Here is a 25,961-nt window from a genome sequence, read left to right as displayed (position 1 = left end):
GTGCACAGCCTAAAGAGCTAGGATGGATGGATGGATAGATGTCTAACACATATATAATGTCCTACCCCCTGCATATTCTAAGATGGTGCCCATTAGTGACTTTCATTGTGTTGTGCCTTGTATTTTGCTCAAATATAAATAAATAATTAAAGAAAATGACGTGGGGTCATTTTTGATAGCCAGCTAGGGTAAAGCAGACGGTTGCAGCATGTAAACCACAGCTGGCAGCTTCACCTTGGCTGGTGATCCAATTTGGAGGTCACCCCAGGCTTTTTTGAAATAATTAAAAAAAATATATCTGGGGCCCCCCTCAAATTGGATAACCAGTCAAGGTAAAGCAGACAGCTGTGGTCTGGTATTATCAGGGTAGGAAGGGCCATGGTTATTTGGCCTTTCCCAGCCTAAAAATTGCAGGCTGCAGCTGCCCCAGAAGTGGTGCATCCATTAGATGCCCTGGAGTGGTGGCAAACGGGGTAATATACAGGGTTGATACCAGCTGTAATGTCACCTGGCATCAAGCCCTGAGGATTGTGGTGTCATGGCATCTAAACAGATACCCGACATCAAGAACCCAGTCAGTAATAGAAAAAAATAAAGACAACAAAAAAATGTTATTTGAAAAAATGCTCCCCAAGACATTCCCTCTCTCACCAATTTATTGAAAATAAAAAATTCTGTCCCACTGTAATCCATTTTGGAGGTCCCACGACGACTCTGGACCTTCTAGAATATGGGGGGGGCACGCTCAGGGAACGTATCTCCCATTTTTTTGGAAGAGCAAGCTCTTCATGTGAGCAGTGTAGGTGCAGTAATCTGAGAATACAGCACTCACACTGCCCCGGTCCAACCTAGGGCAGAGTGACCTGCAGTAACCTCATACCAGAATATGAGAGGCACGCTCAGAGAACATGCCCCCCATTTTCTAGAACAGCAGGCCCTCCATGTGAGGAGTGTGGCTGCAGATTACTGCACTCATGCTCCCCCGGTCCACAGTACAGCAGCATGAGCAGCAGTGAAGTCAGCGTCCCTGATTGCAAGGAGCCAGCTGACAGCCGCTGTCTGCACATGCGCCACCAGCTTTCCAGAGAGAGGAGGAGGGATCATCACGGGGACCGGAGCAACATCCAGGTACCGGGGAAGACAGGGGGAAGGGGGGTGACGGGGGGGTGATTGGGTATGACCTGGCAGGACCTGGGGACGACTTTTCGGTCGCATGTGACGTGTCACATGCGACAGAAATGAGAGGAGCAGAGCGGCCGGCGTGCTGCTGTGCGCGTCGCCATCTTGCATGCTCCGGATGGGGGAAAATCTCTGGAAAACCGGAGGGGTCCGGCGGACCAGAGGGCTCCGGTGTACCGGAGGAGGGTTCAGGGGGAGGACATTTCCCTCTGACCTGAAATCTTTGATCACTTTAGATCGGAAGGAAATTAATGCAGAGCCGGCGGCAGTTTTCGGTGCGCTTCGGTGCCATTTTGAATGTTCCGGAGGGGGTGGTGTGGGTGGTGGTATTCTCCAGTACTGGGGTATTGGGGGCACTAGGAGTTTAAATTTCTTTCTCATCTGGCATGTTTGATCACGTCAGATGAAAAAGAAATCAGTTTTACCAGCCATTTCTTTTTTTTTTACGTGATCGTCAGTATACGGTGTATACCAGCGATCACATTATCGGGGTCCAAAAAAAAACACCCCGACTCATAATCTGGGTGGGTCTCAGCTACCCCCAGTAGCTGAAATTCCCAACATTTTTGGTCGCTGGGGGGTGCTACAGGCTTTTTTCGGCCTGACATCTTAAAGCGTCGGAATAGAATAAGCACCCTGTTTTTCCGCCGCTTTAAGTCGTATGGCCATCGTTATGAGGTTAAAAGGCTTGTTTCATTATGTTCTGTATAGAGACAGAATAAGGATGTGATATCCGAAACGCGTCCTCCTGCTCTATGCTTTGTGTACTTGACATAATGGAATTTTAACTACAATGAAATAAAGAAAAGATTTTTTACTTTTAAATTTTGGACCTGTTTGCTGGACAATCCTACAAAATACTGAGGAATTTACCTGCAGAGTATAATTTTGCATTAAATCACACATATTTGTGTGTAAATAAGTGGTTAGGATGTGAACAAAACATTTGTGTAGGAACATCACTAATCCCAGTGATCGGAAGGGAAGGAACGATTGTTCCTGCAACAGTTTTGGGGGTTCTTGTCAGTAATACACAATTAGTGTTTTATCAATTGCAGTACACAGATTTTGCATTTGATGGAGTGAACACTGAACAATTAGACATCTCTTCATGTTTACATTTTGCTTCTAAGGCGATGTGTTTACCTGGACAGGATAAGGTGATCTATCATTCATGTTTTCATAATCATTCCTCTTGTCATGCCAGAATAGAGACTGTACAGACACTACATGATCTGGTGACCCCAGTAAGCCCAAATAAGATTTGTGATAACATGTTTGAGACAGAAGCTGTTTCTGCTTTCTATCCTACTTGTGTACATAAGTCAAATTTACCTATGGGATTGTATTGTATAGAATGAAATGTGAGATCTATTTCAAAGAAGGAAGGAAATTTCAATATCACTTCTATAGGAAAGAGAAACTTAACGGTATCCCCAGTACAATTCAATTTATCACAGATTAAAGATTTCCCTTGGGATATCTGGACAAGTGAAATAAAGAAGGATAAAGGATTGCTAGATTCATTAACAAAACAATTAAAGGAAGCAGAAATTATATTCCGGCGTGGACAAGGTAAACTGGATGATATTGAACACGAATGGAATGCAATGTCAGGTAAAACTTGGTGGAAACGTTTTTGAAAATCAGTACAAACTTGGTCACAGCCTTCTGTGAAGACAGCAGTAGGGAATATTTTATTTATTCCTATTATAATCATATTTTTATTAGTTTTGGTTTGCATTATCTGTCAAGTTATTGCAATGTGCAAAAGATATATAAGAATATGAAAATAGAGATGAAGAAAGAAGATTATATCCTAAGAGAAATGCTAAGATGCAAACACGACTCTTTGACAAAAAGCTTCATGTTGGTTGGTTGCCAATCAAGGTGTTGGCCCAGGATCTTCAAAAGAATGAATGTGATACGAATGAGTGAGAAAATTAATTATGATTTCCAGGGATTCCTCAAAAATTCATTTCAGGGGGGATTGTAAAATAATAAAGATTCATGAATATTTGTAATGAATCTTACATTTAAGCCATTATGGTTTGAATGTACAGGGTTAAATTTTAGAGTACGAATTGATTTTGAAAAAGCTGGCCGACCACCTGTTGGTAATTATTCAGTATGACAGTTCAAGGCTGTTTTCTCCTAGCTAGAACTGTAATTAGTTGCAACCTTGACAAGGAGACATATACATTACAGGCTGCCAGGACATATGGTGAGCTAAAATATCCATAGTAAAGCCGTGAGAGTGTTTCAAGCTATGTGCAAATATCCATTACAACTTAAAGCTCATATTCAACTATTGATAATAATTGCATCATGCAAAACCAAGATTGGAAATGAGTTGTATATTGGGTTCTGAAGCTCACTGTAGAACCATGTTTAGTCACGAGTAGGTGAGTGATAGCCAAGGCAAAACCGTATATAAGCTGGCCACGGCTCATGGGAGATAGAAGGCTCTACCATTCTCACAAGGAAGCTGATGGAAGACTGCTAAGAAGCATCACTGCCGTGACATCACAGCTATATGTAAGATACAATGGACTCTTTTTAAATACTCAATCTTTCACTAACAAGGCATTATTTTACTGTATCATTTTTAATGATTTTTGAATTTTAAATAAACCCATGTATTTTACCTCATTTTTCTTCTCTGAATAATCTTTAAGTACTGGGCTGATTATTCACGTCAATCCTATTTTTAACAGGGATATAGTCGGGAAATAATAATGTTTATCTGAGAATCCTCCCTAGGGGTTATGTTATGGAACAATCTGTTTAGGGCGTTTACCTTTGTGCCTTTCCCTTTATTCCCTTTGGGACACACTTGTGTACTATTGTTTTTTGATTTCTTCCTGTTTGTGGGATTGCTAATTTTTGCAATAAATATATTTTATGGAGTATTTTGTCTTAGTGGTTTTTTTTTGAGGACCCCTTGATTATCTGCTGTATATATTATACCCCTGTGTGAGATCTTTGATGCACAACAAGTTCTAATTTCCGAATAAAACACTTCTGACATTAAGAACACGAAAATAGCTTCTCCCCTGTGTGATTTTTCTGATGTGTAACAAGATGTGATTTCTGAATAAAACATTTCCCACATTCTGAACATGAAAATGGCTATTCCCCTGTGTGAATTCTTTGATGCTCAACAAGATCTGATTTCCGAATAAAACATTTCCCACACTCTGAACATGAAAATGGCTTCTCCCCTGTGTGAATTCTTTGATGCTCAACAAAACTTGATTTCTGAATAAAACATTTCCCACATTCTGAACATGAAAATGGCTTCTCCCCAGTGTGAATTTTCTGATGTCTAACAAGGACTGATTTCTGAATAAAACATTTCCCACACACTGAACATGAAAACTGCTTCTCCCCTGTGTGATTTTTCTGATGCGAAACAAGATGTGATCTCTGAATATAACACTTCCCACACTCTGAACATGAAAATAGCTTCTCCCCTGTGTGAGATCTTTGATGCCAAACAAGTTCTGATTTCCGAATAAAACATTTCCCACACACTGAACATAAAAATGGCTTCTCCCCTGTGTGAGATCTTTGATGCCAAACAAGTTCTGATTTCCGAATAAAACACTTCTGACATTCTGAACACGAAAATGGCTTCTCCCCTGTGTGATATTTCTGATGTAGAGCAAGATGTGATTTCTGAATAAAACATTTCCCACATTCTGAACATGAAAATGGCTTCTCCCCTGTGTGAATTCTTTGATGCGCAACAAGATGTGATTTCTGAATAAAACATTTCCCACATTCTGAACATGAAAATGGCTTCTCACCTGTGTGAATTTTCTGATGTTTAACAAGGACTGATTTCTGAATAAAACATTTCCCACACTCTGAACATGAAAATGGCTTCTCCCCTGTGTGAGATCTTTGATGCCAAACAAGTTCTGATTTCTGAATAAAACATTTCCCACATACTGAACATGAAAATGGCTTCTCACCTGTGTGAATTTTCTGATGTTTAACAAGGACTGATTTCTGAATAAAACATTTCCCACACACTGAACATGAAAACTGCTTCTCCCCTGTGTGATTTTTCTGATGCGAAACAAGATGTGATCTCTGAATATAACACTTCCCACACTCTGAACATGAAAATGGCTTCTCCCCTGTGTGAATTTTCTGATGTCTAACAAAAACTAATTTCTGACTAAAACATTTCCCACACACTGAACATGAAAATGGCTTCTCCCCTGTGTGTTTTTTCTGATGCTCAACAAGATCTGATTTCTGAATAAAACATTTCCCACATTCTGAACATGAAAATGGCTTCCCCCCAGTGTGAATTTTTTGATGATTGGAATTTTGGATTTGTTTGAAAAGAACAGGTGATAGATCTTTCCTAGGAAGGACTGAAGGTATATCTGGCACAACAGCATGCTCTTCATATGTAGCATGTGTGATACTTTGATCATCTGTTTTAACTTCTGAAGATATTACAGGTCCATCTGAACTCCCGATACAGTCATCTGCTAAAAATAAACACAATGTTATTATTATTTAATATTATTTTGAAATTTTTTTAAGCCATAACATCAGAAATTAAATTAGAAATAAATGTATTCTGAATCTGTTTTCCAATTTCGAGATCTAAGAGTTACATCTTCGTTAATTCGGACCTCCCATTCCTGTCTCCAAGATATCCCTCCAGTAGCAACAGTTCTCTTAAATGTCAAACAGTAAATAATCTGAGTGACTATCACAATGTTACTGCGGGATAACAAGAGACAGGGGGCTCCTATACTGTCGCTCATGCTAGGAGACCTTAGGCTATCTCTAACCTCTGAATTACCCCTGAAAGTGGAGATGCCAGAGTCTTGTGTAGAGATGAGCGAACCGGTCGTGGTTCTGCTCAAGTTCGGTTCACCGAACCGAGGTCTGGTTCCCGTTCGGTTCGGCGAACCACTCGAACTCCATAGGAAACAATGGGAGGTAATCACAAACACATAAAAACACCTAGAAAACACCCTCAAAAGGTGTCCAAAAGGTGACAAACAACTCACAACACAACACAAACACATTGGAAAGTGACAAGAACAAATTCTCATGCGAAAACAAAACAGCTTGACGAGGAAAAGGAGGACGAGACACAGATATAGGCATGGCATGCCCTTCTAAAATCATGCAAAACACCGACCGCAAGGGGACTCCAAGCGGAGTCTCCCTTTTTTCCAAAACTTGGGCCACACAGACACCCACCCCTTCAGTGGCAGCACTTGTGCCCCAGATGTGAACTTCACAGGTAGATTTGCATCAAGCACATTCAAAAATACACAAGCATTTACTCTCCCCTTGACTGACACCGGTGTAGGTAGCAAAGTCTTTGCTGAACCATGACTTGTTCATCTTGGCTCCTTTTTAAAAACACAGCAAGCAAGGGTTACTCCAAGTGGAGTCTCCCTTTTTTCCAAAAATTGGGCCACACAGACATCCACCCCTTCAGTGGCAGCACTTGTGCCCCAGTTGTACACTTCACAGGTAGATTTGCATCAAGCACATTCAAAAATACGCCATCCTTAACCGTCCCCAGGATAACACCGGGCTAAGTAGCAAAGTCTTTGCTGAACCATGACTTCATCTTGGCTCCTTTTTAAAAACACAGCAAGCAAGGGTTAATCCAAGCGGAGTTTCCATTTTTTCCAAAAATTGGGCCACACAGGCACCCACCCCTTCAGTGGCAGTACTTGTGCCCCAGTTGTACACTTCACAGGTAGATTTGCATCAAGCACATTAAAAAATACGCCATCCTTAACTGTCCCCAGGATGATACCGGAATAGGTAGCAAAGTCTTTACTGATCCCAGATCTGTTCATCTTGGATCATTTTTAGAAACACAGCAAGCAAGGGTTACTCCAAGCGGAGTCTCCCTTTTTTCCAAAAATTGGGCCACACAGACACCCCTTCAGTGGCAGTACTTGTGCCCCAGTTGTACACTTCACAGGTACATTTGCATCAAGCACATTCAAAATACACAAGCATTTACTCTCCCCAGGATGACACAGGGGTAGTAAATTCCTTGTGGATCCATGACTTGTTCATTTTGATGAACGTTAGTCTGTCCACATTGTAACTGGACAGACGCGTGCGCTTATCTGTCAGCACACACCCAGCAGCACTGAAGACACGTTCAGAGACAACGCTGGCAGCTGGACATGACAAGATCTCCAAGGCGTAAATGGAGAGCTCTGGCCATTTTTCAAGATTTGAAGCCCTAAATGAGCAAGGCTTCAATGCAAAGTCATGGCATCGATGTTCATTTGGTGATACTCCTGTATCATCCTCTCCAGCTGTTGACTATGTGTCAGACTTGTTGTCTCTGGTGGCCTTGCAAAGGATGGTCTAAAAAAATTATGAAAAGATTCCATAAAATTGCTGTTACTAGCACCAGATACGGTGCTGCTGGTACGGGTAGACTGTTGAATATGACGAGACTGTCCCATGTTTGTCGAGTTACAACTGGGAGATTCACTCCGTGCACCACGGGTGTTTGGTGGAAAAGCCAAGTTAAGATCGAGTAACAGCTTTTGCTGATACTCCTGCATACGTGCGTCCCTTTCTATGGCTGGAATGTCACAAAATTTGGACTTGTACCGGGGATCTAATAGTGTGGCAAGCCAGTAGTCATCATCACTTCTAATTTTCACAATACGAGGGTCACGTTGGAGGTAGTGCAGCAAGAAGGCGCTCATGTGTCTGGCGCAGCCATGCGGACAAAGTCCACGCTGTGTTTGTGGCATAGAGGTGCTAACCATTCTTTTTTCCTCTGACATCTCCCCCCAACCTCTTTCAACTGAAATTTGACCAAGGTCTCCCTCATCCGCTGAGTCTTCCATGTCCATGTACAGTTCGTCCTCCATTTCTTCATGTTCTCCTGCACCTTCCTCAACATTTCGCCTGCTACCATGCGCCCTTGTTGATCCCTGTCCCCCATGGTCCCATGCCTGCCGCCTTGGTGATGATGAACATCTGGACCTTGGTGATGTTGTTGTCTCTTGCGCATATGAATCCTCCTGTAGTTCCTCCCCTTCCTGTTGTCCCACCCCCTGAGTCCGAATAGTGTTTAGCGTGTGCTCCAGCATGTAAATGACTGGAATTGTCATGCTGATAATGGCATTGTCAGCGCTAAACATATTCGTCGCCATGTCAAACTGTGCAGAAGGGTGCATAGGTCCTTGATCTGAGACCACTCCATCAGGGTGATCTGCCCCACCTCTGCATCTCGTTGGCCCAGGCTATACGTCATAACGTATTGCACCAGGGCTCGGCAGTGCTGCCACAGTCGCTGTAACATGTGGAGAGTCGAATTCCAGTGTATCGGCACATCGCATTTCAGGCGATGAACCGGCAAGCCAAAAGACTTCTGGAGCGATGCAAGTTGCTCAGCTGCGGCGGTTGAATGGCGGAAGTGAGTAGACAGTTTTCGTGCCCTGTTCAGAAGGCCATCTAGGCCGAGATAGTGTGTTAAAAATTGCTAGACAACAAGGTTCAACACGTGAGCCATACAAGGCACGTGTGTCACCTTGCCCAGGCAAAGGGCCGCACCCAGGTTTGCAGCATTGTCGCACAAGGCCTTACCAGGCTACAGGTTGAGTGGAGACAACCATTTACCAAACTCAGTCTCCAGAGCTGCCCACAACTCAGCCGCTGTGTGACTCTTATTTCCAAAACATTTCAAGATAAAGACCGCCTGATGCCGTTACGCTCTGCTGCCAGCATAGTAATGAGGGGTGCGTGATTCCTTCTGCGCAGTTACAACGCTGGTGGCCTGACCAGGCAGGTTTGGGGCGGAGGTGGAGGACCCAGACAAGGTTGAGGAGGCAGAAGCAGTGGAGGAACTTGGACAGACAGAGGATTGACACACAAGTCGTGGGGACGGCAAGACTTGTGCAGCAGACCCTTCACCATCTATCACCATAGTTACCCAGTGCCCAGTCAGCGACATGTAACGTCCCTGTCCATGCTTACTGGTCCAAGTATTGGTGGTGAAATGCACCCGTTCACACACACAGTTTCTCAAGGAAGCGGTGATGTTGTATGCGATATGCTGGTGTAGCGCAGGCACACCTTTCTTAGAGAAGTAGTGGCGACTGGGTATCTGGTACTGGAGCACAGCGACAGACATAAGGTCTCTAAAATCCTGTGTGTCCACCAGGCGGAAAGGCAGCATTTCGGTAGCCAAGAGCTTACAGAGGGATAAAGTCAACCTTTTAGCTTTGTCATGGGTCGGAGGAAATGGCCTTTTATTTGTCCACATCTGAGGGACAGAGATCTGGCTGCTGTGTGTAGACGGTGTTGAGTAGGGTGTCCCTGGAAAAATGCAGGTTTGTGAGGAAAGTGCAGGCGTAGACATGATGTTGCCTTCATCCAACGTTGGTGCTATCGATGTCTGAGAGAGCTGTACACACGCACTTGTTTCCCCTTCCAAACCAACTGACAACCTACCAAGCAAACTACCTGTTGCGGTTACAGTGGTGGAAGTTGTGCGTGGAAAACCAGGTGTGACAGCTGTCCCCACAGTCCTAGAAGATGAAGAGCGCCCGGATGCACTGGAAGGGGCAGGCGGTGGATGGGCCGCTCCGCTAGGCCGCATTGCAGCACAGTGAGCTTCCCACTGGGACATATGATATTTATTCATGTGACGATTCATGGAAGAAGTTGTCAAACTGCTGATGTTTTGGCCTCTACTAACAGATTCCCGACAAATTTTACAGATCACATGATTTGGGCGATCCTTTGCAAGGTCATCAAAGGACCAGGCTAGGCAAGGCTTAGAGGGCATGTGACCTGCTGAGCCCCCCCGACTAGTGCTCAGAGGCAGAGTGGTGGCTGAGGATGCAGTTGTAGACGTGCTACCAGTACTCCTCCTCTGTTCAGGAAGGCGCAAGGTAACCTCGTCGTCAGTTGCATCCTCCTCCACCGCCTCTGTTGACCTCCTCGAGTGCCTGACTGTGGGTTGACAGTAGGTGGGATCTAGAACTTCCTAATCAATTGTTGTGTCTGCACTCCCCTCACCCTCAGAACGAGCCTCTTCCTGCCCTGACCGAATATTTAAGTTGTCATCCCAATCTGGTATCTGCGTCTCATCGTCATCAGTATGTTCCTCATTGTCTATAACAACAGGTGTTACAGTTTGTGAATAAGGATCAACATTATGCTCAGAAAGTTGTTCCTCATGGCCTGAATCTGAGTCACAAAGGTTCTGGGCATCACTGCAGACCATTTCCTGGTCTGTACTCACTGTAGCTTGGGAGCAGACCTCTGATTCCCGATTCCCAGGCTATAGTGTGACTGAACAGCTCTGCAGACTCAGCCATCTCTGTTCCACAATACTGTGCAGGGCGGATGGAGACTTGAGAGCTGGGAGAAAGCAAGTGTGATTGGGATGACAACTCAGAGGACTGGTGATTTTTGGATGCGGTAGTTGAGGTGGAGGAGAGGGCACTTGTTGGACCACTTGAGATCCATTCAAGCATTTTCTTTTTTTGGGCAACATCTACCTTTGTTCCAGTTCTTCGTGTCCGTAAAAAAGGGAGCACATCGGATTGTCCACGGAAAGTAGTAGACATCTTACTTTTGCTGGTAGATGGCCTATATTCAGCAGATGTTAATGGAGCTTTGCCACCTTCCCCACGGACACAAACATTTTTTCCTTTTCCAACACGCCTGTTCACCTTTCCACCAGCATCTGTCATTTTGCCACTCATTTTGATTGAGACAAGATTGTGCACTTAAAATGTGGTAGTAAAAATTGAGAGGTGGTGTAGATTGCAGCGGTGGTCTACCTTTATTTACAGCAGAATAAACAACAATAACTATCCCCGACAATGCAACTATGGCCCTTAAACTGGCAGCACAGTTTGCTATTCTAATAGCTTAGTAAAAATGAGTTTGAGGGTGCAATGCAGAGGTGCTGGAAATTGCTTGGCACCAGTGGGACACTAATGAAGTCCAACAGCCACTTTTAGGATGCCACTAAGTTTCCTCAGTGTTTGCTATTATAATGGCTTAGTAACAAGGAGTTTGAGGGTGCAATGCAGAAGTGATGGAAATAGCTTGGCACCAGTGGGACACTAATGAAGTCCAACACCAACTTTTTGGATGCCACTAACTGGCAGCACTCTTTTCAATTAAAATGGCTTTGCAAAAATGTGCAGGAGGGAAGAATGCAGAGATGCTGGGACTAGCGTGGCACAGGTGCCACAATATTGGAGGACAGCAGCCACTCTTTGGATGGCACTAACTGGCAGCACTCTGCAATTAAAATGGCTTTGCTAAAAAGGGCAGGAGGGTACAGTGGCCGGGTTGTGGGTCAGTGTAGAGGAAAGGAAGCCTCACTTTCTATCCCTCCTAATGGTGAAATGCAATGCAGCAAGGAAGTCTATGAGCTTAGCTACACAGACGCTCTTATCTGTAGCTGTTAAAAACTGATTCCACGGACCTGACTGTCACTGCAAAGGCATTTGATACTGTACCACATAATAGGCTTATACTAAAGCTCCAGAAGCAAGGACTGGGGAAAACTATATGCAACTGGGTAAGGAATTGGCTAAAAGATAGGAAACAAAGAGTAGTCATAAATGGAACATTCTCTAAATGGGCCATAGTCAGCAGTGGGGTGCCGCAGGGATCTGTGCTAGGACCAATTCTTTTTAATCTCTTTATTAATGACCTTGTGGATGGGATTGATAGTAAAGTATCAGTCTTTGCTGATGACACCAAACTATTTAGGTTATTAAAAACTGACCTTGATAGTATAATATTACAAAAAGATCTGAATAAGATGTCAGAATGGGCAGATACTTGGCAAATGAGATTTAATGTTGATAAATGTAAAGTAATGCACCTAGGACGGAGTAATCCTATAACTGCATATACATTAAATGGAAGTAAACTCGGGACTACAGAACAGGAGAAGGACTTGGGTATTCTCATTACAAATAAGCTGAGCAGCAGCACTCAATGTCAAGCAGCAGCTGCAAAAGCAAACAAGATTCTAGGGTGTATAAAAAGAGAGATTAGATCCCGCGATCCCAACGTATTATTACCCCTCTATAAATCACTTGTAAGGCCACATCTGGAATATGGGATCCAGTTCTGGACTCCACATTTTAAAAAGGACATTCAGAAGTTAGAGTCAGTTCAAAGGCAGGCAACTAGACTACTACAAGGAATGGAAGGCCTCCCATATGATGACAGGTTGAAAACGTTAGATATGTTTAGCTTAGAAAAAAGACGTCTCAGAGGAGATCTCATTTATATGTATAAATATATGTGTGGTCAATATAAAGGACTGGCACATGACTTATTTCTTCCGAAGACAATACTAAGGACCAGGGGGCACTCACTGCGAGTGGAAGAAAAGCGATTCCGACAGCTAAATAGGAAAGGGTTCTTTACAGTTAGAGCAGTCAGACTGTGGAATGCCCTACCACAAGAGGTAGTAATGGCAGATACTATAACAGCTTTCAAAAAAGGGCTGGATGATTTCCTCAGTACACACAACATTGTTGGTTATAAATGACTTAGTGACCAAATGTAGAACTGGTGGAGGAAGGTTGAACTAGATGGACCTAGGTCTTTTTTCAACCTTAGTAACTATGTAACTATGTAAATATGTAACCTATGGCTCTGAGCCAGCTGTAATTAGCCCTTAAAAGGGCTGAAGGAAACTTCTATCCCTATTCTGTATAGCGCTGTGTGTAGAGCGTACACAGCAGGATCGGCGACAGGCGATGCGTCTGCGGTGACTGTCACCCAGAAGCAGAAGGCAGATAACGGCGTCCTGACGGGCAGATGCCCGTATTTATAATGCAAGGACATGTGACATGGACATCCTATGACACATGCCGTTGCTTCTCTGGCAAAAAGTCCACTTAGCTGTGTGTGTGTCTGGGATTGGCTGACATGCTGGCCCACCCCTCTACACGCGCGCTTAGGGAAGGAAGAACAGAAAAAAAAGAAAAAAAATGGCGATCGCCATTATCCCAGCAGCAGCGATCTGAACGCGCTGTCCCCGCACACTATACGCTGAAATTTCATAATAGTGTGAGTCACAGAGTGACTTACACTATTACAGCGAAAAGCCAGCTAGGAATTAGCTTGGCTTTTTGCTGCTAGAACCTTTCTCGAACGAAACTCGAGCTATCGAGCTTTTAGCAAAAAGCTCGAGTTCTAGTTCGATCTAGAACACCCCCCAAAATCATTCGAACCGCGAACTGGAGAACCACGAACCACGCTCAACTCTAGTCTTGTGCCTTACTATTCTCCTGACCAGATCTAATCTGTTATTCCCTAGTGAAGGAAGGGGCAGGAGTATAATGGAAACAGATTAAGACAGATGGAAAAAACAAAATTCAGACACACTGCAAACTCACAGAAAAAAACAGTGAGAGACTAAGGAGAAAAGCAGGAGCAAGAAGGCAACAACAAAAAGACAACAAGGGTTAACAACACAACAGCTCATAGTAATAATGCACAACAACTATTCGTAAGTCTGGATCACAACACCTCACCAGACCAGTATAGGTAAACTATAAATGGCATTAATGAAATAGTCCAGCCAGCATATACAGGAGGGGAGTGAATGATACTTTCTCCTCTACAGCATGTAATCAAAGACATTAACAAGCAGCCCAGCAGAGATTAACTCTTGCTAGCCTACTTAAGGCTGTAGTTAGACGCCTGAGTCTCCCTGCGCTGCAACACAGACATCAGAGAAGTTAGCAGGCAAAGTGTAGTTTCAACAGATCCTGACGCCGCCATAACAGTTCGCCAAACCTGCAAAATCTCCTTGTTACATTGATCCACAACATAGACAATTTCAAAGATGTTGTTTTTTCAAAGACAAAAATAAAATAGTTAAAGCCACATGTAATAAATAATTATTAGTTCCTATGTGACAATTCACCTGTATCCGATCCATTCCCCAGTTCCTGCTGCTGCGCGACTGATCAGGGAGGAGTAGTGCGCATAAAAAGCACATCTGGCATTTTCATCAATTTTTCTCTTTACAGCGTTTACTGATTGTTGTAATTAGTGATGAGCGAGTGTATTTGTTACTATTCGCAAAATAGTACGGTACATGAGGAGCAGGAGGAGGGGAGATAGGAAGTGGCATTTGATGAGGCGGAAACACTGGTAGAAGTTGGGCTCGCTATTCTTGGCATGTGTAGAATGTGTGATGTTACAGTTTGTGACTCTATCCCAGCCTCCACCAGGTTCACTCAGTGTGCCGTGACAGATATTTATCATCCGTGTCCAGAACAACTTGTCTACGTGTTTGTTGTTAGGTGGACCTTCCCGGTTACGGCGTTGGTCAGAGCACGGTTGAGATTATTTAAAACACGTACTTGTGTAACGAAGGGACGGCACACCGGGCAAAATAGTGGGGGCTGGGAACACTGTATCTTGGGGCAGCCACAGTCTAGAGATCATGGAAACACTGCGTTCCCACAAACCTAAAAGGCAACAACTCCATGGCTAGATATTTGGCAATGTGTGAGTTTAGGTTTTGTACCTGTGGGTGCGTGGCTGGGTATTTACGCTTCTTTTCAAAGCTCTCAGGCACGGACAACTGGACACTTTGCTGGGACAAGGAAGTGGATGTGGTTAATGTTTACTGTGTCTGTGCAATCACAGATTGTGGACAGGATGTATGAGTGCCTGCTTCCTGGACAGCAGATTGTGAAGGACGTAGCACAGGTGACATGGCAGTGGTTTGACCCGCAAACACAAATTTAGTACCCTGGTGTTCTGCCCTCCTACTGTCTGTCTGCAGTTTCCAATGTCATTTCTGCTTATTATTTGAAACTTCACTTTCCAAAACTGAACTACTTCTATTCCCTCCATCTTCTAACCTCCCCTCTCTGTGTGTGGTACCACGATAACTCCTAGGCAGCAGACTCACTGTCTGGGGGTTATGCTCAACACCGATCTCTCCTTCACCTCCTACAGACAATCTCTTGGCCGCTCCTGTCGCTTGCAACTCAAGAACATCTCTAAAATCCGCTCCTTTCTTACCATGGAAACTACAAAAACCCATACTGTGGCCCTGATCCACTCCTGCCTTGACTACTGCAATTCTCTATTAATCGGTCTTCCCCCAACTAGACTCTCTCCTCTACAGTCCATCCTTCATGCCGCAGCCAGGGTCACCTACCTGGCTAACCGTTACTCAGATGCTTCTGTTCTGTGCCAGTCATTGCACTGGCTGTCCATATATCACAGGATCCAATTCAAACTGCTTGTTCTCACCCATAAAGCTCTCCACAGTGCGGCACCCCCCCTACATCTCCACTCTCATCTCTGTCTATCACCCTACCCGTTCTCTATGCTCCGCAAACAATTTTTGACTAACATCCACACTAATCCAAACCTCACACTCCCAGATCCAAGACTTCTCCCGAATTGCACTAATCCTCTGGAATGCTCCGACCCAAGAAACCAAGACGAACCACAACTTACTCAGCTTCAGACGTTTTCTAAAAACGCATTTTTTTAGGGTGGCCTATCACACTCCTAATAGTCCATCCACGACTTCTCACAACATAACTCTCTATCAAACTTCACCCAAAAGTATCTCAAAGATTGGCTGACTGGTTCAGGCAACCTTTATCTATCATCCATTTCTTTGAGATGGCTGGCTTGTCATTGGAAATGAGCACCTGTACCTTGTCTCTTCCACCACTTCATTGTAGATGTAAGCTCTCATCAGCAGGGTTGTCTTTTTTTGTTTTTTTTTGCTATAATTATTGTATTTTTCATAACTGTTACCTGCTTAGATATGTGCCTCTGAATTGCGCTGCAGAATATGTTGGCGCTATAGAAAAAATATTATTATTATTATTATTACTGGGGTGCTTGGCTGCCATGTGGGTCTGCACACTGGTTGTGCTCAGGTTGCCTTTGCCCTGGCCTCTGCTCAACTTGGATGGCAGATGCTACAGATTACAATGTTTTTCTCTGAAGGACTTTCAGATAAAAAAACTAACAGACAGCGGCTGAAGGCCTCCTTGCCCTGACTTGGTCCACAGTGGGGGTGCAGTTCGGAACAGTTGACCAAGTTCTCACTCTGGGCAAACCACTACCGCTTGGTGCCTGTGTTGGTGGACATATCCATCTTTCTTTGTGTTGCTGTGCTGGCTATGCATGTCAACGGTCCTGGTTGGATCAGTGGACTCATCATCGACCACCTCATCTTCCATCTCATTTTCCTTCACAGTTGAGATTGTAGGCGGACCTGATGGAAACTGTGTCTCATCATCAGCAGCCTCCACCTCTGGAGACAGTAAATCAAGTTCCTCAAAGTGGCTTTCTTCTGGCTGTAGGTCCTCAAATACTTGCGCATCAACGCACGCCACCTTCTCCCGTCACTCTTCAATGCTGCACAGTGAGAAGCCAGAGCCAACCAAAGGATATGTACAAAACAGATCCTCAGAGTGGCCAAGCTAGGGGTAATATGTCTCATGTGACTGATGATGGGGGGAGGAAGGAGAACCAGGTTGAAGATTGGATGGGCCACCCTTCTGTGTATCCACAGTAGACTGTGTGGTCATGGAAGATTTGTTGCTGCTTGAAAAATGCAAAGAAACCTTGTTGTCTGCCATCCAAGACAATATCTGCTCTCGCTATTCTGGCTTACACACGTTCACATTCCAGACCGGTAAATTTGAGGAGGATGGTAAAGCCCAGTGCCACAATAGGCACATTGTAAACTTCTATGGAATATGTATTCCATCATATGAGTCTCAATGGGGGAGGGACTGCCTAAATGTATAAGTGAGCACAGTCCCTCCCAAACGTATGTTACTGGGCCACCTCAGGGCCCTCACCAAACTCAGCTTTCCTGACACTTGCAGGCCCTCTGAAAACTTGAATTGAGGGCCGCAGAATGAAATGAAGTCCAACGCTACAATGGGCACATTGTAAACTGCTATGGAATATGTATTCCATCATCTGAGTCTCAATGAGGGAGGGACCGCCCAAATGTACAGGAGTCCCTCCAAGACGTACAGTACAGACCAAAAGTTCGGACACACGTTCTCATTCAAAGAGTTTTCTTTATTTTCATGACTCTGAAAATTGTAGATTGGATAGGACAATGACCCCAAACACACCTCCAGGCTGCTTAAAGGCTATTTGACTAAGAAGGAGAGTGATGGGGTGCTACACCAGATGACCTGGCCTCCACAGTCACCAGACCTGAACCCAATCGAGATGAAGGCAAAAGGGCTAACAAGTGCTAAGCATCTCTGGGAACTCCTTCAAGACTGTTGGAAAACCATTTCCGGTGACTACCTCTTGAAGCTCATCAAGAGAATGCCAAGAGTGTGCAAAGCAGTAATCAAAGCAAAAGGTGGCTACTTTGAAGAACCTAGAATATAAGACATATTTTCAGTTGTTTCACAGTTTTTTTATTAAGTATTTCATTCCACATGTGTTAATTCATAGTTTTGATGCCTTCAATGTGAATCTACAATTTTCAGTCATGAAATAAAGAAAACTCTTTGAATGAGAAGGTGTGTCCAAACTTTTGGTCTGCACTGTATGTTACAGGACCACTTGAGACCTCTCAAGTGAATGATCAAGATACCAATAAACGCGTTCTAGGTGGCCTTGTAAAGTACTGGGGAATAGCGAACTAGAAATTATGTATGGCACAGGGACCTACAAAATGCATAAGTCAGGCCCCTCCCAATTATAAAAGAAAAAAAAGTCAAAAACACTACATGTGAACAAAAGTTAAAGGGGACTTTTGTTTTCTCTGGTTTATTTAGCCTTATATACAATTGATTATGCAGGTAAAACTGTTTATCAACCTTTCTGGCCTGTAAAAGGCAATTTAGGTTAGGTGTGGTAAGTGTTCTTGTGCATCTGTAAAAGTGGCGTAATACTGTGACATCCTTGTTCCCAGAAACCATATGTGAGTCAGAAATGCATTCAGGCATATCCTCCAGGCTCTCCCCATTCAGTTACATCACTTTCCCATCCATTTCATCCTTTTCCTCAGGCCCCCAGACCTCTCTGTTAGGCCTCTGCCACATTCACGTGAAAATCACGCATGTGCTGAGAGACACGTATTTCCCCTGCGTGTTGCGTGCAAGTAAGTACGTGTCTCTGGTACGTGCGGGACACGTGTGTTCTACGTGTGATATCCGCGATAGCACACGTAGAACCGGTAATTAACATACTCACCTGGTTCTTCCTGCAGTCCGCGCTGCTGTCCGTGGTGCTGATCCTCGGTCTCCAGCCCTGCCGTCTCCCCGCTGCTGCTGCTGCCAGGCAGTGAAGTGAATATTCTATGAGATTAATGAGCGGTGGTCAGCAGCAAGAGGCAGCAGCAGCAGAGACAGGAGGGCTGGAGAAGGTGAGTAAATGTTTATTTTTTTTCACTGACACGTGTGTTTTCTCCGGCGTGTGTCACACGGGACCGCATCCACACTACACCCGTGTGGTACGGGTGCGGGCCGTGTGACACCCGTGCTGCGGGAGAAAACACTGACATGTCAGCGCTTTGAAAAACGCACACACGTACAAACGCACACGGACACATGTTCCGTGTGGTTTTACGTGTGTGTGCCTGCTACAATAGGGTAGCATTGGTGTACGTGTCTCCGTGCCGCCGGTACATGTAAAAAATGACAAACACGTGCCGGCGGCACGGATGTGTGTCGCAGGCCTCAGGTCCAGCAGAAAATTATTCGCATTTCCCATTGACTTGCACTGTACTCCCTATTCAGAACGAATACACGAATATTACAAAGTACTCGTTACGATTATAGCGATTACGAATATTACAGTACTCGCTCATCTCTAGTTGTAATTAATTTTCTATTTTCAGCTTGAGAAGAGTAACAATACAGCAGTGATGGGGAACTTAGTAACTCTTCAGCGTCCCGCAATCGCATCACAGGGCGCAGACAGGAGTTGGTATGTGTGAGTTCCATTTTGACGATGCTGTCAAAAATGGACATGCAAGTTTAAAAGGCTAAGAGCCGCCTCTGTTAGAGACCGATGCTGGATATTTAAATGGGTTGTCCAGGTGTGTAACATTGATGACCTATCCTTAGGCTTTATAACCGTAGCAGGGTCTTGCGGTCTATGAAGATAAACATCAGGGCCCCAATTCATCAAGATTGTTACTGTACACTGAAAAATGACATCAGGCACTGTAGTGAGATTTCTGGCATAGGGAACACTGCAGTTTATTAAGATGTAAAGACGCGGTGGCATCACCCCCTTGTTCTGGCCAAGCTCTGCCTATTTTGTCAAAGCTGGTTAACTAACACACACACACACACACACACACACACACCAACCCGTCTCCTTTTCAGCTGTAGACTCCTGCAAATAAAAGACCTTTGGTCACATGCCATGATGTCAAAAAGGTCCTTAAGCAGTCCTATAATTGGCATATAAACACTGAGGCCCCTAGGAGAATGGGGGCCCTATGAAATTGCCCAGTTTGCTCTCCCATTCCCCTGATGCCAGTCCTGCATGCCAGCCTGTGTCCTGTTCAGTTTAGACTCCTCCAAATAAGAGACCTTTGGTTACATCATGTCACATGACTTTGAAGTCATCAAAGGTCCTTAAACAATCAACCTCAGAATACAACTGATGGGGACCCTAAGAGACTGGGGTTCTTGATAAATTGTGCAGTTTGACACCTCCCAACGCGGGCCCTGACTGTAACTAAAACTTATTTTTAATCCCATAAAATCATGCTATGGCTTATTTTCAGGGTAGGTCTTATTTTTAGGGAAACGGGGTATTCATGAACCCTCTGCAGGTCTTTGAGTTGCCTTCATAACAACATAGAGAAGGGACTAGAAACAAACAGCAGAAGAAGCAGAAGCAAAGAAAATACAGCTAAAAAAAACAGAGCAGAAAGCCTAAAAATGTAACCACAAAATTAGTGCAGCAAGTACATGAGTAGATATCTCTTACTGGATAGAGCTGGAGGAGACACATCCTGAGGAACATCGGGGTCTTCTTGGTTACAGTCCTGTGGGAGAAGAGGACGGGGACATCTCTCTGGTGTTGTCCTCTTACTGGATAGAACTGGCGGAGACACATACAGGGACTGAATTCATTCCTTACATACAGATAATTATAGGCCGTGTGTATTTAGTCCTGTCTATTACCTGGTGATGTGAGGGGCTGGGGATCCTCCATCATGACGTCCTTGTACAGATCTTTGTGTCCTTCTAAATACTCCCACTCCTCCATGGAGAAATAGACGGTGACGTCCTGACACCTTATAGGAACCTGACACATACAATGATACCGTCACCCCCGATCCCTTAATAGCGTTACTGTATAATGTCCCAGCATTCCCAGCAGTGTCACCTCTCCAGTCAGCAGCTCAATCATCTTGTAGGTGAGTTCTAGGATCTTCTGGTCATTGATGTCCTCATGTATCGGGGGGTGAGGTGGAGGCCCCGTGATTGGGCTCAGGGATCTTCCCCATCCCTCAGACACAGGGGCCTGACAGCGCTCACTAGAGGTCTTCTTCACTACTGTGTAATCCTGGTTATGGAGAGACACAGTAATAAATCTCACTCCAGACATTTCCAGAGTCCTCACCTCTCCAGTTCTGTCCATCTGTTATCCCCATAGATAAGAATGATGTAATGTGACATCATCAGAATCTCTCACCTTTCCAGTAAGCCGGAAGAGGATCTCTAGGGTGAGGTGTAATATCCTCTCCACCATCTTGTCCCTGTCCATATCCATCCTTGATGGGGTAATTAGGAGAATTCTCTTATATAGAAGATGTCCACTGAGAGGATTCGATATTGTAGGGACCTGAATGGGGAGAAGATGACGATGTAACATCATAAAGAATCCTGTATAGTAATATAATTACTGGAGACTTTATATCCGATCACTGGCTGCAGAAATAACACTAACATGTATGGCATGAAGGAGAAGACAATTCATGGTTTTGGGGCTGCAGGAACCGAAATGAAGATTCTTGATCCAATAATATTAAGAAGCGGCTTTTACTTGATATGTATGGCACGTGACTATTTTATAATATTCATCTGTTTGCAGGTTTTTAGTTTTCCAGATTTTTTGGGCTGATTTTTAAACTGCAATTGTTTTTTAAATATTTGCAAAATTACTGCATAATAATGACACTGAAAAAGACGTGGGTGGACAGGAAAACCAACCAGTGCCAGGAAGCTGCTGCCAAGGCAGATAATAGGATGTAGTGAACGAGGCACAGATGCTCCGGAAAAGAACAGTTTTGCCTATATACAAGTCACTAATGCGGCCACACTTACAATATTCTGCACAATTTCGGGCTCCAGTGAATGAGGAGGACATAACTGAACTAGAGCGGGTGCAGAGAAGAGCGACCATTAAAGGAATGGAAGGTCTGCAATAGGAGGACAGGTTAGCAAGCTTGGGGTTATTTATTTTGGAAACACAAAGGCTACGGGGCGATTTTATTACAATGTACAAGTATATCAGGGGCATTACTGAGATATTTCTAATGAGCTTTTTACAACTGAGGCCTGCAATGATGACAAGGAGGTTCAGTCATAATCACAAATGGGGATTCTCTACTGTAAGAGCAGTGAGAATATGGAACTCTCCGACACATGATGTGATAAATGTTGATAGACTACAAAATTCAAGGCGGGCTTGGATGCCTTCTGTAAAAAGTATATTATGGCAGGTTGTCAGTACTAGATTTTGTGATGGGACATTGATCCAGGGAACTAGTCTGATATATTTAGAGTCATGGAGGAATTTTGCCCCTTGTAAAAGTATTCACACCCTGGGAACGTTGCACTTATTTTTACATTACACCCACAAATGTAAATGTATTTTATTAGGATTTTATGTAATATACCAGCATTAAGTAACAAGTATTTGTGAAGTGTAAAGGAAATAATAGATGGTTTGCTAAATATTTTAAAAATATAAATCTGAATATTGTGACGTGTATTTGTATTCAGTCCCTTGTAGTATGATGCCCCTGAGGGACCAATTGCCTGCAGAGGTCACATAATTAGTAACCTGAGCCACCTGTATCATTTATTCTCAGTATAACTACAGCTGTTTTGTGAAGGTTTCACAAGTTTTGTTTGAGAACATTAGGGATCAAACAGCATCTTGAATACCAAGGAACCCACCAGACAAGTCAGGTATAAATTTGTGGAGAAGAGTAAAGCAGGGTTTGGTTATAAAAAAAAAAATAGCAAAAGCTCTGAACATCTCACTAAGCACTTTTCAATCAATCATCCAAAAATGGCAGGAGTATAATGTGGAGACATGAGGGTCAGTGGGTACAGTCGTCCTCTGGCCAGGCTGTCTTCAGAAAGACTGCTCGGACCAGGGCTCATCCCACTGAACGCCCGCACTCCTTCCTTGTGGGCAGAACACTTCTTTGACAACACAGGATGAGGGAACCACACCTTGGTAAGATGTTACTGGTTCACCAACAGGCAAACACGTATTGTACATTTCCAGCAAGATCACAAGATGGTACAAGCGACAGAGTCTCTCCCAACCGTTGGCTCGCATGGAATTAGAATCATTGCGATTTCGGGGTTTCCTGGGCAAACTATCCCAGTCAGCAGCACCTCGCTTTTGATGAGCACCCACAGAGAGGAGATAGCGGCAAGCTTAGAAAGATGACTGAGCACAGCAAGATACAGCATATAGCCAGGCAACTGAATGATCCTAACCTGGGTTCTCCAGGCACAATTGTGGGCTCAGCATTGAGCAGTGAAGCACATCTGTGATCCTCCAGCTGAAAATGTGGATTTTAGGCTGAAGTCCTGCAAAATGAATGTGGAAACAGGAGCAAAGCCCTTTTTATACCCTCAGTTCTCATTTCAGAGTACTGTATCTTACAGGATTGGTGGGAGATGGCTGTTCTCTCATTGGTTCAGTTCAAGTCTACTACATAATATTGCTCTAACTGACATAGTCAAAGAGGCTGAGGCAATCAACATTTAACAGGCAATAGGGCTCCAGTCAGTCTGATATTAAACAATGGCTAACTTCTCTTGATTTGGCAATCAAAGAAACAAAAGATCTGGCCTAATTAAGAACAGTTCACCCCTCACACAAATCTCCAGATGCTTAGTTGTCACATATAGCACAACTGCACAATGACAAAGACATGGCCGTCCACCTAAACTGACATCCCAAGCAAGGAGATCACTAATTATAGAGAAGCAGCCAAGAGGCCTATGGTCAGTAGAAAAGCAGGAGGGATCCAGAGCTCAGGGGGAAGATCTGTCCACAGGACAACTATAAGTCATAAACTCCACAAATTTGGTCTTTATAGAATAATGGATATTTTTAAAAGCAAAACATAAGAATTGAAAATTGCTTCACAGATGCAATTCATCCAATTTACCTGAGATAGAGCGGTTTTATAAAGTAAAAAGGGCAAAAATGTCACCTCTAGATGTGCAAAGCTGGTAGACACATCCCCCAAGAGATTGGCAGCAGTAATTGTAGTGAAAGGAGCTCCTGCAAAGTATTCACTCAGGGGCTGAATACTAATGCATATCACAATTTTCAGAGTTATATTTCTTAAAATATTTACAAATGTTTGCTACTTTGTGTTGGTATGACATAAAACCCCAATAAAATCTATTTGTTTGTGACTGTAATCTGAAAAAATGTGGAAAAGGTCACCGGGTGTGAATAGTTTTTCAAGGAACGGTATGTCTACCTTCAACCTAAAAACTAGTAAATTTTGTCAGAAATGTTCTCCAGTCCACACCAGAGATATTTTATGTAGCCCAAATATTTTGGTGCAAATTTGTCAAAATTTAGGAAAACATGAAACTTTTTGCACTAAAAAGTCAAAAACACAGGTCAAAGGGAAAAATACAAAGCGTTTCTATTGTGCACAAAATTCATGATCCACTTGGACCAATATGAAGAATCTGGAACAAAAAACATTAATTAATACAAGAAGATAAAAAAAGTGACTTAGAAAAACCCAACAGAATTGATGAGTTGGATGTGAGTTTTGTGGTGCGGAGCCCGTTATACCGACAGACGGGATGTGACCGCAGGCAAAAATATTCAGGGAAGGGAAAGATTTTACACTTTGTAGATAAATTATCTCTTCCCGGGATGTAACGGCCTCTAATGCCAGGATCACACGGCTGGATAAAGAATCATCACAGCTTCATCCAGAAAACTAGGACAAGTCTTTTCTTATTTGTCATCCATATACAATCCGGTATTTACAGCCGCTATTAATCATTTACAAGACCATTTACAGCTTCCTCCATTACAGAACTGCAATGTACCCGTAACACAATGTCTGCTGTATGGTGGAGCTGGTGGGAATCTGATGGATTGTGCAGACACAGACCTGAATGGACGAGTCTCCTCCGATTTACAGAAGGCACTAGAGGATGCTGGAGTTATTCTCACACGCAGATTCTGTCAGTGAGAAAGAAAAATCCCCATCTGCACTGCCACATCCAATAACAATGGTCTGAGGGCGAGACGTTGTCTTATTTTATGGACAGCACTGAAAATACAGTAGTGTAAACGAGAACTAAAAGGAATCATCGAAGCTCTTATCTCTCCTAATCCTGCCACCTTCACCGCTCTCATTACACAAGTATAACACATATAATACTGGAGGATAAAACAAGACTGAGCACAAGACCTTCACAGCCGTGTACACATCATAGGGAGATTTCATGGCACTTTCTCTCCATCTACCTGATGATCCTGAGGAACATCGGGGTCTTCTTGTTTACAGTCCTGTGGGAGAAGAGGACGGGGACATCTCTCTGGTGTTGTCCTCTTACTGGATAGACCTGGAGGAGACACATACAGGGACTGAATTCATTCCTTACATACAGATAATTATAGGCCGTGTGTATTTAGTCCTGTCTATTACCTGGTGATGTGAGGGACTGGGGAAACTCCATCATGACGTCCTTGTACAGATCTTTGTGTCCTTCTAAATACTCCCACTCCTCCATGGAGAAATAGACGGTGACGTCCTGACACCTTATAGGAACCTGACACATACAATGATACCGTCACCCCCGATCCCTTCATAGCGTTACTGTATAATGTCCCAGCATTCCCAGCAGTGTCACCTCTCCAGTCAGCAGCTCAATCATCTTGTAGGTGAGTTCTAGGATCTTCTGGTCATTGATGTCCTCATGTATCGGGGGGTGAGGTGGAGGCCCCGTGATTGGGCTCAGGGGTCTTCCCCATCCCTCAGACACAGGGGCCTGACAGCGCTCACTAGAGGTCTTCTTCACTACTGTGTAATCCTGGTTATGGAGAGACACAGTAATAAATCTCACTCCAGACATTTCCAGAGTCCTCACCTCTCCAGTTCTGTCCATCTGTTATTCCCATAGATAAGAATGATGTAATGTGACGTCATCAGAATCTCTCACCTCTCCAGTAAGCCGGAAGAGGATCTCTAGGGTGAGGTGTAATGTCCTCTCCACCATCTTATCCCTCTCCTTTTCCATCCTTGATGGGTCAATCAGGAAAATTCTCTTCTATAGATGATCTCCACTGAGAGGATCCGATATTGTAGGGACCTGAATGGGGAGAAGATGACGATGTAATATCATAAACAATCCACTGTAATAATACAATTACTGGAGATAATAAGGGAAAACATAGAATGAGAACATTCTGGGGGAACATTATACTGTGTGAGGGCAGAAAGGGGCCGAGGAGCGAGGGAAGAAAGGAGCCGAGGACCGAGGGCAGAAAGGGGA

The 25,961-nt window shown here is 43.9% G+C and overlaps 2 protein-coding genes across 2 annotated transcripts; both read right to left on the bottom strand.

The window, feature by feature from the left end:
* Positions 1-1,150: 1,150 nt before the first annotated feature.
* On the bottom strand, positions 1,151-20,527 carry LOC142258996 (uncharacterized). Its single transcript, XM_075331535.1, has 3 exons — positions 20,361-20,527; positions 20,164-20,277; positions 1,151-5,690 (listed from the first exon to the last, which is right to left on the bottom strand). The coding sequence occupies exons 1-3, from the start codon at positions 20,491-20,493 to the stop codon at positions 4,312-4,314; spliced, it is 1,626 nt and encodes a 541-aa protein (XP_075187650.1). The 5' UTR covers positions 20,494-20,527; the 3' UTR covers positions 1,151-4,311.
* Positions 20,528-24,107: 3,580 nt separating this feature from the next.
* LOC142259006 (gastrula zinc finger protein XlCGF66.1-like) lies at positions 24,108-25,753 on the bottom strand. Its single transcript, XM_075331544.1, has 5 exons — positions 25,629-25,753; positions 25,320-25,499; positions 25,115-25,238; positions 24,934-25,031; positions 24,108-24,137 (listed from the first exon to the last, which is right to left on the bottom strand). Exons 1-5 carry the CDS (start codon positions 25,704-25,706, stop codon positions 24,108-24,110), a joined length of 510 nt encoding a protein of 169 aa, XP_075187659.1. The 5' UTR covers positions 25,707-25,753.
* Between the last annotated feature and the right edge of the window lie 208 nt (positions 25,754-25,961).

Source organism: Anomaloglossus baeobatrachus (genome assembly GCF_048569485.1).
Source record: "Anomaloglossus baeobatrachus isolate aAnoBae1 chromosome 5 unlocalized genomic scaffold, aAnoBae1.hap1 SUPER_5_unloc_21, whole genome shotgun sequence".
NCBI classification, from domain to species: Eukaryota; Metazoa; Chordata; class Amphibia; order Anura; family Aromobatidae; genus Anomaloglossus; species Anomaloglossus baeobatrachus.
The sequence above is the reverse complement of the archived record's forward strand: the minus strand, read 5'-3'. Positions and strand labels throughout refer to the sequence as shown.